Genomic DNA, 16,341 nt, shown 5'->3' with positions numbered 1-16,341 from the left:
CGGGACTTGAAAGAGTTCCGCAGGATCTGTAAAACAAAGCTATTCCACCAGGCCTACAACTGAGGACAGCTGCGGATGTCATCAGTAATGGCCTCCCCACCTTCCCCTACGTTCATCTTTGTTGTTGAATTTAGGAGGGGCTGAACTGTATCTGCTTTAGTGGCGAGCTTGTATATTAACACCATTGAATGCTGTTATGTTTTTAGGCTGAAGATGTGGCGTTTTAAAGATTTTTTAGATGCATTGACTGTTCCGTTGTTTTAATGTTGTAACATGCCCTTAGCCTGGTTTTTCAGGGGAGGGCGAGTCAGAAATTGAATAAACAAACAAACAAATAAAAGGGGTGACTGAGCTCCATCTCAAAATGGCTGCCACCAGAAGTGGAGCAAAACCAGAAATGGCTGCCACAGGAAGCGGAACAATATCACCCTCCTTGCTTTGTAAAGATTGCAGAACAGGAATGAAAACAAACGAAGGAAAACCTGGGGTGGGGGAGGGAGAAAGCGTTTGGGGATTATTAAAAAGAAACAAAGAAGAGCCTGAGGGTGGAATGGACCATTCATTGACTAAGGAAAGCCTTGGGGGGGCTCAGTCCTCCTGATCCCACAGTGATATTGTAGCCATACAAAACCTTTCCATTTCAATGAGGGCAGCCAAAAACAAGCACTGCCTTATAGTGGCCCTACCCACTTTCTGAAAAGCTTGCCCGGCATCAGGGAAGTAGTGGCGGACACTACTTGGGTGCCATGCCCATGGGTGCCATGCCAGGGAACCCTAGACTTTGTTATTAACAGAAAAGGTGTCCAGAGTTTAGAAATGTCTCAACCTTAAATGCTATCATCATTTCAATATCCAATACTAAAACAACGCCATGAGTTAAGTATATGTAAAACAACGCCATGAGTTAAGTATATGTACCAAACACAGATGCGACAAAAAGAGTAGAGAATCAGACAAAGCACTTGGGACTGTTAGAAAGTAACAGCTGGAATCACTTTCCACTAAATGTAACATGTGATGAGAAGAAACTATGCTAGGAATTTTAGATTTTTCAGTGTCAGAAATGTGAAGGAATGGAACTTACAGGTTGCCCCTAACCATTGCTATTTATTTAAAGTAATAACCATGACGACAACAACAACAACAACAAAAAGTTCTTTCTAGGAGACATCGTTCACACAAACATCATGCCAAATGGACAGGTCAGAAGATGAAAGGATTAGTATCCCATGTTTTTCCGTTTCTTTTTAAAACTTAGCCCAAAGACACATAATGATCAAAAGTAACATCTACCAGTCACCAGACTTCACTGCAGATTCTTCAGAGACTGCTGCAAGTACACTTCTGTATTATCTCTAGAAAAACCTGCAGCTTCAAATACTTTGCAAGGAACACATGAGAAGTTTTGTCCAGTGGCGTATACCAGGCCAGAAAGTTGTTGCCAAAATTCAAAACAAAATTGACCCTGATGCTCCACAGGAGTCTATTCTGCACATAAAATGGCAACCAGAGTAATTACTCTAATCGTCACATGATGTGAAAACGAAGCTTTTCTGTAGTGAAAGTTGAAGACGCCCAAGAGAAAACAGAACAGAAAATACAATATTGATGCAAATTAATTACAGCAATATTTGTTCAAAGCACCAGTGAATAATTAGGACACCAGTGTTATTCAAAAGGCACGTTTGAGGCCTGTCTGGTGTTTATAATTATTTGTTTTTGAGTGAATCCAAAACTAATTTTCTCAAGAATGGAGACAATACCAGTTTTCACCATATGGGGCCTACTGGGAGAAAAGACACCACATTAAAATGTTTGGAAAATGTTACCTTATGGTGGCTTGGCCTCATCGAAAGTGAATGCAACTATGAGGCTTTGAGCGTCAATACGATAGTAGAATGATTTGAGATACAACTTCTATTCAGTCTCTTCTGCTGAAACTAATGGAAATGGTGCAGGCTATATACTTAGCTCCCATTAAGCTCAAAGGAACCACACGCACACACAACATTCCTGAGTGACCTGTACCAACTTTGTACTGTTTCCAGGAATCTTGAAATATTAGTCTTTTTAAAAAGTGCATTTGTGTATCAAACTGAACAGAGTGATGCACCTCTATCCTCAAAGGAAGAAAGGGGTTGTTAGCTGCAGCATTTCACAGTCATGTGACAGTCCTTAAGCAATTGGAGATGGTGAGCAAGCTAAAGCCTTGTACTGTCTAATTCAAGAACTCTCCATGTGGTTTTGGTGTTCCTGGCCAACACAAAACCCTCCTTCTGGTTCTTTGTGGCTGATTTAATTAGTATGTGATACCAGGAATCCCTTGTCAATATGTATGGATTCCTATCACAAAACAGCACAACTAATTCACTACACTAGCAGCAGTCCATTGAGTCTAATAACTTGACATTCCTGAAGGACATTACCCGATCTGCAATACAATTATGCCCTTCTTCTTGTTGTTTTATATATAAAGATGTGAAAGTACCATGCCTGTAAAGGGGGGGGCACACTGTGTCCCGGGGCGAGCCCCTCCCAGAGCCGCCCGGGCCGTACGCAGCCTCCACCAACCCCGGGAAGGGGGTCGACACTCACCATCGGAGGGAGGAAGGACGAGGCCGGGGGGGTCCGCCCCGCCGACGGCAGACATGATGACGGCGTCTCAGCCCTGTTTCCTTCCCCAGGGCCCCCAAGAGATGACGCCGATGGTCGCCCAGCCGCGGCGCCGGCAGCGGCAGGAACGGCGCGCGCACCTACACCCCGCCCCGCTCAACAGCTGAGCTTTGGACGGGCACGGGCGGGGCAGGAGAGAGCGGGCCGGCCAACTGCCTCACAGGCAGACATGTGACCCACCTTCGGCCCTTATGTGGGAACATCCGGGGCGGGTCTTGGGGAGGAAGGGGCGGGGCCTCTCTGGCCTGGAGGGGATATAAGGCCAGAGAGGAGCCTTGGCCGGGGAGGAGTGGCAGCACTAGGTGGTAGGGGCCGAGCTGACCCAGAGCAACCTGGCTGCCTCCGGGGGGGAGACAAGCTCCGATTCCCCCTCGGACTGGTCTGAGGCCGAGGAAGCTCCTCCGGCCAAACCCTCCTCCAGGGCAGAGACCCCGAAGGCGACGGCGGCGCCAGGGAGGCACGACACACTATGATAATAGAGGGATCATGCTATCTTCAATTCCCACTTACCCTTTGGATGTTATCCATGTTGATTTAAAAGATGCTGCTATCCTTCTGCATCATTGAGAACTACCACTGGAAATTATTTTAACACTGACTTTGACAACCAAGGCAAGTTTATTAACAGGGGATTTAGGAAACTTAAAAATACATTGGATTGTTGGCTTCGTTGTTGTTGTTGTTTTCCCCAGTCATAAAGGAAATGCTTCTAACTTGATATCTCCAATGGGACACTTTGATTAAATGTGTCTCATACCTTTAATCATTCTATTTTTACCTTGTCATCTATGCCTATTTACCCTAGACTGGTAACCTTCATATCAAGTCCACTTCACTGCCACTTTCAACCCTTTGTTACAAAGTACAAATAAAAACCCAACACATCTAATGTGTTAGACCAATCTAATAATTACTGGCTTAATACAGGTAGAGTATCCCTTATCCAGACATCCCATATCCGGACTGATCCGAAAACCAGACCCTCTGAGCCGGCATGCAGGCAGATTGTATACTGCATCGTAGGAAGAGACTGAAAGCCTGCCATTGTTAGTTTATTGTTGTTATTCTTGCTTAACAGCTGATGCAGGTATTCTGGTGAGATAGCTACACCTTTGCTTTCTGATGGTTCAATGTACACAACATTATTAAAAATATTGTTTAAAATTACATTCAGGCTATGTATATAAAGTGTATATAAAACACAAATGAATTTGGGTCCCATCCCCAAGATACATCATTATGTATATGCAAAAATTCCAAAATGTTCCAATACACGGAAAGATCTGAAATACGGACTACTTCTGGTTCCAAGTGGTCCAGATAAGGGATACTCAATCTGTACATTCAAGCATCAATCAAGACTGCCTGGCATGGCCTTAAAGTTAGCAATCTCATCTGTCCCAAGCTAGAATGATGAAAACACAAAGGCAGGTGGATTCACAGTGCTGTATACTCAAGCCATAAATGCAGACACACAGCTTAATGGGCGAACATCTGTGTTATTTTGCTTTGCCTTAAATATCCCCTTCTATGTTTGTTCGATAAATGTCTCCTCGCTTATTAAAGGCTTTGTGTGGGAAGCAAGGAATGGATCTCTTCTGTTTCATAAACCAACAACACCTACGAAGACCTGAGACGACGGTAAAACATGAGGAAACTTGATTTGCACTCTTTTCCAACCATATGGCATACCCATGAGGAAGTGGTATTTCAAAAATACTTATATTAAGAGATCTTTCTCTGTCCCTGATTATACCGCCGTCTCCAGTGTATTCTCCTTCTCAAGACCATTTTGTTTAGCAAAACATTTCCAGAACAAAACTAAACTCGATTTGTCTAATCTTCTGCCACTGCCTATTTACCTTTCCTTTGCTCACTTTCACCCACACATGGCGGTCCTTCCACAATGACCAACTCTGAACTCCTGTGTATTGCCGAAGGATGCTAGAGGCATGATCTGGGGTGTGCAGTCAGACAATTTTGTGTGGTACACAATGCCTATTTAACTATTGTTGCTAAATACTGCTCAAAGGACTATAGTTGTTACTGCAGCATTTCAAGAGCAGAGGTACCAGTCTCTTGGAGACCTGTAAGAATAGTAGTGTGAGGATCCTCTGAAGCGACATGGAGATTAGAATAAAACAGATGGGGGACCTACAAGGACTTATGGGGGTATCTCCTTTCCCCCTCCTCTATTTCTTCTTCCCCTTCCCTCCCTGAAAGCCATTATAGCCTCTCCCCTTTCTCTCCTTCCCACCACAAGTCAACCTATCTCCCACCCGCTTGCCCCTTATCCAGCTTTCCCTCATTCCCTTTGCCTGGCTGCTCCTCCCTGGGACAGCACTGGCCAAGTTGCATGGTGACAGTTGTTGGGCCCTGTTGCATGGGCTTGTGGGGTACCTTTCTCTCTGTACTTTCCTCTTCCTCCTCTCGTTCCGACGCACCAACTGACCTACCTTTGTATCTATCCTCCATCTTCAGCTACTTTTGGGGTTGCCAACTCTAGGTTGGGAAATAACTGGAGATTTTGGGGGCGGGCCCTGAGGAGGGGAGGGTTTGTGGGAGGGACTTCAATGCCATAGAGTCCAATGGGCAAAGTGGCCATTTTCTCCAGGGGAACTGATCTCTTTCGGCTGGAGACCAGTTGTAATAGCAGGAGATCTCCAGCCACCACCTGGAGGTTGGCAACCCTAGCTACATTTATTATTTATTTACTTCATATACACCACACCTTTCTCCACAATGGGGAACCAAAGCAGCTTACATCAGTCTCCCTTACTCCGTTTTATCCTCGCAACAACCCTGGGAGAGTGTGTGACGGGCCCAAAGTCACACAGTGAACTTCCATGGCAGAGTGGGGATTCAAACCTGGGTCTCCCAGAAACTAATCTGAAACCATTATACCACACTGGCTATCATGAGGTAGCTGCTGTTGAGCAATCTGGCATGGTGATTTTGCTCTGAGAGTGTGTTCACACATGTCCTTCACAAAAGGACAAGGCAAAGAAATTCACATGCAAGGCATATGGAGTGGACAAAACCATGCAGAGAACAAGGATGTGACATCTGCAGACCAAGGATGCAGGAGATTCCCCACGGAAGAGAGGTGATTTGGGGAATAACAATGAGAGCTTGCAGGAAACTCCAAATAGAATGCACTGAGGTAAACAGACCAGTATCTTTTTCACAAACTGAAGAAGGTGCACACCATAAGGTCAGCACAAAATTCTACAATCAGATCACTGCATTTCGGAGCAGAGAAGAAGTGAACCAGTATGTTGTGATGCTGCTTTATAAGACTGACTCGGATTTTTAAAAAAAATCATTAACAGGTTACCATTCTATTCTTCAGTAATTTGAAAAGTCCAACTTCATCCCCACACGATAACCCTAAAGCAAATCCTCCATATGTTGACTGACTTGCCATCAATGTCTGTTGTTGACATAAAACAGCAGCCTAGTTTTTGAAAATGTTTCACAGAAGTCCATCTGTCTGCGCTGCCAGTGGATAAACAAGCTATTTCTGCTTAAATGTTTACTGCATACTGAACTCTGGGGTGCAAAGCGACTTTTGGTTTCTTTATCATATTCTCATGAAACACTGGATGACAAGTCTGGTCAACAAAAGCAGAGATAACAATGGGAAATTATCCGATTGGATGTCTCTCTCTCTCTCACACACACACACACACACAATAGGGAAGGCTGAAAGCCAAGTCATGGCAAAAGTGAAGGACTAAGAGCCCATTCCTGGGGCTGGGTGGTGGTGAACCACGGCAGCCGGGATGGTGGAGCTGAGAACCCTCCTCAGAGGCTTTCCAGCCACTGCGGAGGGGAAAAAAGCTCCCCCCGCAAATAAAAACAGGAAAAAAGGCTTTCTCCCCCTGGAACGCAACGGGAATGCCTCTTAGGATGCTGGTGCAGGGATTTGTGCTGGGAGAATGCCAGGGGAAGGCCCCACTGGTGCCTGATCCCTGCGCTGTGGCATGGCATCCCAGGGCCAGCAGGGATGCCCTCCACGGTGGTGTAAATGCCCATTATCCGGGCACTTACGCTGCTGCAGGGTCACATCAACTCCTAAACCAACTTCTACCCCCCCTTCAGGAAAGCACAGTAACTTGTTAAACTACTGACTGGAAAGGAGAAGGAACCTTGAGGAAAACAGTGGCCTTTTATGGTTGGCTGTTTCCCTTTCCGCCACCCCTCTGCCAACTTCGGGTCTTTATTTTGATTATGCATGCCGTTTCCAACCATCAGAGGTCTCCTTTTTCTCCCCCTACATTTCCCCATGTTTTGCCCGCATTTTCAAATTCGAGATAAAATAGGCCTCTAAAAACGCGGGCAAATCGCAGGGAAATGCAGGGGGAGAGCGAGGCGACCTCCAACGGTCGGAAACGGCATCCATTATCCACACAAAGACCCGAAATGGGCGGAGGGGTGACCGCGAGGGAAACAGCCATGCATAATAGGCCTTCAACTGTTGCAGGCTTGGGTTTTGCTTACAACATACCCTGGCAAGTACCGGTAACATACCGAGAAGAGTTCATGCATAAAAAGAAAAGAATACAAAACAAATCAGGAAGGCTCTCAGATGCATTTGACTTAGTGCAGTAACACAAATGAAACCATTCGCTGAAGAACAGCATCCCTTTTCAATGTATGCGTCCCCACCTGAGCACGACTCAGGACGCCGGCCTGTGGTAATAAAATCTGTGCGAGAGACATAATTAGCCATTTGGTGCTTTGCTGGGAAAATGGATATGAGAAACAGCGATTTAAAGACAAGACTGCAAAGCGACCAGACGGAGAAAACCAAGAAAACAAACAAGTCAGGTTCAGAGAAGAGTGTGCCCTTTTCCAAAGCAGCAAGTCTTTCTGTCCTGAAGGAAGGAAGCCAGTTTGATGGTAATCAATACCTGTAGTAGCTCACAAAGCAACCAAAAAAGGTCAAAGCCTCTACTGTTCGCACAGCTTTCTTTCTAACGTCCTTTTTTCTTGATGCTTACAGATAATGTGATAATAACTTATTTATAGGGAACATTTTGCTGGAAAATCATATGTGAAGAGGACCTGCAAGACCCAAAGGGATTTTTTCTCGTTTTGAAGTCACTGATAATGCTTTGATCAAAGGAACAGAAGTTAGTTTTTCTTCTAACACTGATGGTTCAGGATATATACATTTAAAAGAAACAAACTATAAGCCCTTTCATTCATCATAATGATTTCTGAAAACCTAGAACATTCCATTGGGAGGCGAGTCATATTTTTGACCCATTTTATTTTTAGCCAAGCGGGCGGTGGCTCCATACAGAGAACTGCCTATTTAGCTAACCTTTTACCAGTTTTTGAGTCCCATATTTCATTAAAACTAATGTCTAAACTAAGACCTAGTAGGACCTTTCTTGTTAGAGCAATATGCATTTACATTTGCGTGTGTGGGGGTGGGGGGTGGAAACAGCAATTAGAGAATTAAAGCAGGCATTTCTTTGAGACCTTCACCCACCATCAAATCTTGGTGAAAATAACAAGTGATACAGAACAAAAAAAAGTGTTTTTCTTCAGAAAATAGCACTATAAATTAACTATTGTTTCATATTTACTTAGAAAATTGACTTCACACATCTATAAGAACGTCTATATTGGTCATACAGAGACCTAGCCCTGTACTCGTACTATAACTTGATTTCAAAGTAATGTTGCGTTTGTAGCTGGCGAGAAAAAAAAATAGAAAAGGAGTATGCCTGTGACATTATTACAACAGCCTATCAAATATATCAATATTTCTTCAGTATAGTTAATCATTTTCACAGTGCTTTATTTTCATTGGGAATATCTTGATTTTATTTATTTATTTATAGTCTGCCGTTCTCACTTGGATGCAAGGCGGATTACAACACAGTGAATCAATACAATCAACAGGATGGGACATTCAATGAACAATGCAATAGGAATTAGGTTGCAGAAGCAACCAGAACTCTAAAAAAAGAACTGAGGCAAAGCATAAATATTGACTTATGTGGGGCAGAAGGAGGATGGAACAAGCCTACTCGCCACCATCACCATGGATAAATGATACCAAAATTACATAATAGGATCCTAGTTTCAACAAGCTATACACCTTAGTATAGACCCCAGTCCCTAATAATTTATCCAAGTAGCTTTGTGGAACATTTAGTAGTGTGAAACTCTATTGACTGCATAAAAAAAGCCCTCTTGAATAATTCAGTTTTCCATAGTTGGCGGAAAGCCAGGAGAATGGGAGCATTCCTGAACATCTCAGACGGGCAATTTTATAATGTGGGGGCCACAATGGAGAAGGCATGTGTATGGGCAGTTGTTGATTTTGCCCATTTGCAGGTTGGTACCTGCAGAAGACCCTGCTCCGATGAGCAACACTGTCATGGTAGAGTGTAGGGAGGGAGGTGGTATCGCTGATATGAGGGTCCAAAGATGTGAAGGGCTTTGTACGTGATAGGTAATACCTTAAAGTGAACCCAGTAACTGGGCAGCCAGTGAAGTAACTGTGGGATGAGAATAATATTTGTGCTCCAGCTAGCTCCCAATAATAGCTGAGCCATGGCATTCTCAATCAGCTGGAGTTTCCGAATAGATTTTGACGGGAGACCAATATTCTGTGCGTTACAGCAGTCTAGTCTTGATGTTACTGTGGCGTGGATCTAGGTGGCCAGATCAGCCACAGGAAGGTAAGGGGCCATTTTTGGGCTAGGCTGAGTTGCTTGCTTCTCCACTACTGACACATGGTGCAGTATAATCTCAAAACTCTTAACTGAGACTGAAAGGTTCAGTTGAACTCCATCAAAAGTGGGGAGCGCAATGTCCTTCAAGAGCTCTGCCTTCCTAATCAGCATTACCTCTATCTTCTCATGGGTTAGTTTCATTTTTTCACTCTTAGCCAATTTACCACAGCAGCCAGGCAGCAATTCAGACCTCTCCCATGCCAACAGAAGATTTTGATAAGGATATATAGAGTTGTGTGTTTTTGTGTGTGTGTAAAGTGCCTTCGAGTTGCGACCGATTTATGGTGATGTTCTGAGGTGGGCTGCCATTGCCTGTCTCCACATATTGATGACATCTGTCTCCAAAGGTATGAATAATTTGTCCTAGTGGCTTTACATAGATATCTAAAAGCATGGGGATACAACTGCGACCTGTGGAATGCCACAGCATAGGTTTCACACTGATGACAACTGGTCTCCCACGAGCAACCTTTTGAGTCAGATCCGCGCGGAATGATTTCAACAAATTCAGCGTGTATCCCCTGATACTTACTTCTGCCCCCAAGTGCCTCAGCAAGATGGTTTGATTTACTGTATCAAAAGCTGCAGATGTCCAACAAGACCAACAAGGAGGCATGGCCTTTGTCTATCCTCAGACGGAGGTTGTCAGCTAAGGCGAGCAGAGCTGTCTCTGTCCCATAGCCCGACTTGAAGCCAGACTGAAAAAGATCTAGAGCAGATGTGTTATCCATGTTGATGGTGGGTCAACAGGCTTGTTGCCCTGTCTCCCTCTGTCCTCCTCCTCCCCTGCCTCTTGGTCTTTCATTTGCTTTTAACATTGCATACCTTCGGAACTTGTTTCAGTCCTCATCAGTCGTCCCCCACCTCGGTGACTTTACATCATATATTTTATGTATAAGCCTGACCACACATAAACTCCTTCCTTGTTTGTGGGTGACCTGTTTTGCAGTTTGGGGGATTAACACAAGCCACTCACTATAATACTGGATTGACTATAATCATGATGGATGTGTCCTGGGATGTTAAAATGTCACAGCAGCAATGGTGAACTAGAATGTAGGATAATGAAAACTGGCATAAGCTAACAGGCTACAACCTATTTAAATTTTGGTGGAATAAGCTTTATTCAACCCAGTGGAAGTTACTTCTAAGTAAATAAGTATAGGATTGGGCTGCTAAGTTATAATGATGTTATGGTGATAATAATTTCTATGTATAAAGAACTTTAACATTCTCATAACATTTATCTTCATAACTACACTTTGGTATATGCCAAACTATAGTACAGAAACTAGCAAGAGGCCATCTGTTAATAATAAAAATCACCATTAATTTGATGCTGCGTCTCCTAAAGCCAAACTCCAACAGCATTGTTATGTTGTATTCGGAAACATTTTCAAATGCTTTTAGAGTAGTCTTCAGTTCTGGGAAGGAACTTTGGGATCTGTAAGAGACTCAAAGCGGCTTACATCATTCTCCTCTCCTCAATTTTATCCTCACAACTCTGTGATGTAGGTTAGGCTGAGTGTATGTGACTGGCTCAAAGCCACCCACAGCAGACTGGGGATTTGAATCTGGGTCTCCTAGATCCTAAGCTAAAACTATCCACTATACCACAGTGGCTATTTTGGGGGCATGGGTGTTGAACAGTAGCAAGCAACTGAGTTGGGTTGCCAACCTCCAGGTACTAGATCTCCTGCTATTACAACTGATCTCCAGTTGATAGAGATCGGTTCACCTGGAGGAAATGGCCGTTTTGGCAATTGGACTCTATGACATTGAAGTCCCTCCCCTCCCCAAACCCCACCCTCTTCAGGCGCCATCCCAGAAACCTTCCGCTGGTGGCAAAGAGGGACCTGGCAACCCTATAACTGAGCCTGGGTGAGTTATGCAAGTTATATGGTAGCAAGTTGCCCAGTGATTACTGCCAGGTTTGGCCCCAATGAATCTTGACCTCAAAGGCCAAACAGCCCTGGAAAATGGCCTGGCCAATATAATTATTAATTGACAGAAAGAAAGGCTGGAAGACTGGCGATAATGTTGTGCTAGCCCAGCAATGGCCACTGAGGGCATTTGTTTCTTAAAGCCACTGGCAACAATTGTATATTTTTGGAAGGTTTATCTCCGCAGTGTATTTAAAAAAAAAATCAGAATTTTCTCCAAAACTAGGGCTTTTTTCAGGTTTGTAGAAAGATCTGTCTTACCATTTAGTGATCACTTTTTGGGGGCTTTATAATAATTGGATCTCATACCAGTCATCTGGACTAATGCCTACAGAGCAGGAAGCCAACGTTACCAACCGGTTAATACATATTTAAAAAGTAGAATGCCAAAACCTACTTTTGTAATTGCACAATTGGTGGAGAAATAGTGTATTTATGCAGTGAAAGTCTGATCTGGCCCAGAGACTGTTAATTCTCACCAGAAATAGGCAAAAAAAAATGATTCTATAATGTTCTTCCACTTTAGTTCACTCTACTAAAAAAAAGAAGAAACTCAATCAAACATAAAAGTTTCACATCATCACTCTCATGGTGTTACTCTTCAAACAGATAAACACTTTAACCAGGTGCTGATGCTTAGGCACTTTTAAATCTGTGAAAAGACAGTGTTCTCACTCCTCAAGTCTTATTTTAGCTACAATAATAATGCATTCAATATTACCTGCCAGCAATAACACTTTCTAATTTCCTGATATCCAAACTAATACATATACATACAAGAATTTTGTGGGTCCACCCCTACCCGATTCATAAGGTGATTACATCACTTTTTCTTCATGCCATTTTTATACATTATCTAAAAGGTAAAACATAAATGATTGGAGTTCTATTCTCCAAGAGATTTCACAACCTGCAGCCAGGATTAATAAAACATTCAATATCCTGGATTTCATTAAGTCTAGTGGAAGGTGAAGTACAGTATAATCAGAACACTGTCCCTTTGCAATGTGGTTTTGGAAAAATGCAAGAGAAATTTCAGGTTTGGGATATGTGCAAATGATTCCTACGTGAGTCGTATTACATGTTCTTCCCCAGAGGATCCATGAAGACACTATTAACTTCTCCATCATGATACGCGTTCTAAACTTCAGGCGTCTTTGAGATGTCACAAGATGCCATGTAGACTATCACTAGAAAATATGGTGTGTGGACCAACTGTCACTGGCAGAAGCAGAAAGGGGCACCGACAGATAACCAATTAAAGGTGACTGAATGCATATTTAATCTGTCGACTTCCGAACTGTACCTCAGCTCTGACATCTCACCAGACTTTTTTTTTTTTTTTGCCATCAAGTCACAGCTGACATCGTAGGGTTTTCAAGGCACGAGACATTCAGAGGCGGTTTGCCATTGCCTGCCTCTGCATAGCAACCTTGGTATTCCTTGGAGGTCTTTGAGTACCTCTTATTTTAGCAACCTGCTTTCAATTTATTTGTATGTGTTTGTATAAAGTCACCAAAAAAGTATGGCACTTCTTTACTGTGAATGTATTAGCAATTTCCTGTTAGAGCAGATTTGTATAATATCTTAAAAAGCTGCTCTGTTTTAACCTGTTAAAATTTAAAAAAAAACTGCTGTATTTAAGAATTTACAATAAAATAAATTGCAGGTAGTAAAGTTACTCTTCTGAGAACTGTTTGCAGCCTTGGCACACAAACTGCTGATAGTTACTCAACAGATTAAGGCTTGCTGCTGGCAATATGGATCCACGCACGCTAAGCTGTATGGCAAATGGCTGAGCAGTATTGATAATTCTAGGCAATTTGAATACTCCCTGAAGGCAAGCATCATATTCTGGACCATATGTTTTTTTTTCTTCCCCCATTCTCCATGATGCGATTAATTACAACAACCTACAGGCAGCCACTGGGAGAGGCATCAGCAAGAACCCAATTTAGAGAGAGAGAGAGAAAGAACCTTTCTGTCACAGATATTTTGCACACATGTATCAAGGAGCTCGGAAGAAACTAGTATATATATATCCATGACCAACAGGAAGTCACAATGCTTTTTGGAGCACTGTCCCTGCATGCTGAGCACCAACACCATCCGTGTGCTGCAAGGCTTAAACAAAGTTCTTGCTCTTGTGGACCCTCTTATGCACGCTAATGGGTAGGACAATCCAGCTTCCATGAGATCTATTCAGAGTCATGGTATGGACTTTATGCACTGGTGAGTGTACAAAGTTCATACATGAGTCACTTCACATGTTCATCTTACATAGTTAGTGTCCTGCATACAAATGTAATTTCCCTGTGGATTTTTTGTGAGAAGTTTCTAAACAGACGTCTGCTCCAATCACATTCCTCTGGAGGCTGATTTGTTGCTGTTGCTTGTTTCCTCATGTTTCCCCCCAACCATGGTTTGTTCCAACTTCCTCTTTGTTGGAATACCCTGCCTGATGTTTATATAGGCTGTTTGCCTACGTGGATTCTTGCTGAGGTTTTGCCACTAGTAGGGCAGAAGTATCAGCAACTGCCCAGCCAAGCTGCTTCCTTTTGTGTTCCGTCACCTGTACTTTCATAACAAGCTACAACTGGAGAATAGGGCAGGATCAACAAGATGGTGGTGGTGGAAAGTGCGGTTAAGTCGCAGCTGACCTATGGCGACCCCACGAGGTTTTCAAGGCAAGAGACATTCAGAGGTGGTTTGCCATTGCCAGCCTCTGTGTAGCAGAGACTTCCTTGGTGGTCTTCCATCCAAATACTAACCAGGGCCAACCCTGCTTAGCTTCCAATATCTGATGAGATCGGGCTAGCTTGCACCATCCAAGGCACAGCATCAACAAGATACCCTCTCTATATATTTTCACCCAAATAACCAAAATAACCCGACAGAACAGAAACCAAGATAAACTCCCCTCCACAATAATCCACAATGCCTTGTGCATATTTCATCCCTGCAGATATACATGAATATTTAAACCACACTCATAAAAACCACACATGGACATGCATGTCTTACCATGTAAAAATGAGCACAGGTATCAAACAGAATAAATGTGTAAACTGATTCTTACTGAAATCAATGGACATAAATAAGGATTAATTATGCACAAAATTGTAAATTAAGGGTCGTGAAAATAAACAGTTCATAATGGCTGATAATGCTATAAATACTAAAACCAACATTTGATTATGATTAAGATGTAAAAATACCAAATATTAAACTAAGTTCAAAATACCAAATATTAAACTAAGTTCAACTATCAGTTTAACTTGGTTACATTAAATTGTATCTTAGTGGCCCGTGCTAATCAGTGGTCAGCAATATATACTAAAGATCAGATAATATGACAGAACAAACTAATAATGCAGAAGAATTAATAAAGTAAATAAATATAATAATTTAGTTGTTTTTTTTAATAAAATAGTTTAAGGGGAAGGGTTCATATCTACTCACCAAGAACAGTGTTCTGAATGTGCTCAGATCTACGAAAAAGTCCTCAATGCACACAGCCTTGGAATCGAAACAGAAGTAATCTCCCAAACTGTCATATAACTTAATCATGTTGTTGTGCATGTTAGATAATTTTTCATATTGTTCTCTGGCACTCTTCGCAAAGCTGTAGTCTTATAGTTAAGGAAGCTTGAATAAATGAGTAGCAAATCAGCATACAATAAAGTAAGACTGATGATGATTGGTCTATCACTTCAAAGCAATTTGCCACCATTCTAGAACACTCCTAGAACACAGTGCAATGCTAAACAGAGTTCTATAAACAGCCTTGTTTATAGAAGTCAATTGTCTTAGAAAGGTGTAATTCTACTTAAGATTGTACCCCCACTTGCCCACATCATGAACTTATGAACATGGATTATGTTTTACTCTCCACATTCCTTGGCTTGTGTTCCTTAGGGATGTTCTTGACTGAAGTGAGAGAGGGTAGAACACTGGTCCTTGGAATATAGGTCCAAATGGCCATCTCTGAATAAGGTAACCTGCACCTATAATGAAACAGACCAGAATTAATGTACAGTAGGGGTCCCCAACCTTTTTGAGACTATGGGATCAACTCTGACATAGAAGAAGCCAACCACAAAATGGCCACTGCGGGAGGTAGAGCCACACACAGAGTTACCTCAGAGGAAGGGGATAAGAGTCAATTAAAAAAATACACTGGGAAGGACGAGTGTGAGACAGAATAAAAAAATGTTATTTTACTCTGCACAGCCAATAAAATCTCCAATGGCCAATCGGAACTGGCCCCACTCACTTTCCAAAAACTTAGCAGGCACCAGGAAAGGTGCCTGCAGATATCACAGTGCCCATGAGCATCACATTGGGGACCCCGATGAACAGATTACCCATTATCAAAACACATTTCTAAGACATCAGCAACAAGTTTTTAGATGGGTAACTGTGTTCATTTGTTACAGCTAAAATCAGAGTTTTGTGGTACCTTAAAGACAGATCTACTGTATATGAAATTCTACATCACAATAAACCTGTTCTGTCTTTAATGAGCCGCCAAACAGTTTCTGATTGTCATGATGAGACGGTTAAAAAAAAAAGTTAGGATCTCAGAAAATGAAGAGACAAGATGAGAAAATCTAGATTCGAATCCAGTAGCACCTTAGAGCCCAACAAGATTTTCACATTACAAGCTTTCAAGAGTTAAAGCTCCCTTCATCAGATAAGTGAGAAGTTACTTAAATAGGTGTAGGAAGACCACCAGAATAAAGCCACAGCCTCCACAAAGTAACATTCCTAAACAATGCACAAAGGAACACATCTTTTTCATTAACATGTAGGTGGACTACAAATTCCTATAATGATCTTTAGAATAATCAGTGGTTCCCAGCTTGGTTTTTCTAACTATACAGCTGCAACTGAAACTGTTTGATAAATTTAACAAAGGTCATACCAAAAATATTTTCAAACAGGCATTAACAAAAGTTACTAAA

General features: G+C 42.4%; 1 protein-coding gene across 1 annotated transcript in view; it reads right to left on the bottom strand.

The window, feature by feature from the left end:
* Positions 1-14,995, bottom strand: part of LOC130493157 (protein diaphanous homolog 2-like) — a gene marked incomplete at its 3' end in the record, with an annotated part of 28,188 nt that extends 13,193 nt beyond the window's left edge. The window contains exon 1 of the mRNA XM_056866876.1: positions 14,837-14,995. Coding sequence (XP_056722854.1) covers positions 14,837-14,956 — 120 coding nt within the window. The remainder of the gene's footprint in view (positions 1-14,836) is intronic.
* Between the last annotated feature and the right edge of the window lie 1,346 nt (positions 14,996-16,341).

This window comes from Euleptes europaea, unplaced genomic scaffold (assembly GCF_029931775.1).
Source record: "Euleptes europaea isolate rEulEur1 unplaced genomic scaffold, rEulEur1.hap1 scaffold_65, whole genome shotgun sequence".
Lineage (NCBI taxonomy): Eukaryota > Metazoa > Chordata > Lepidosauria > Squamata > Sphaerodactylidae > Euleptes > Euleptes europaea.
Note: the sequence above shows the minus strand (reverse complement) of the source record. Positions and strands in the feature narration are given on the sequence as shown.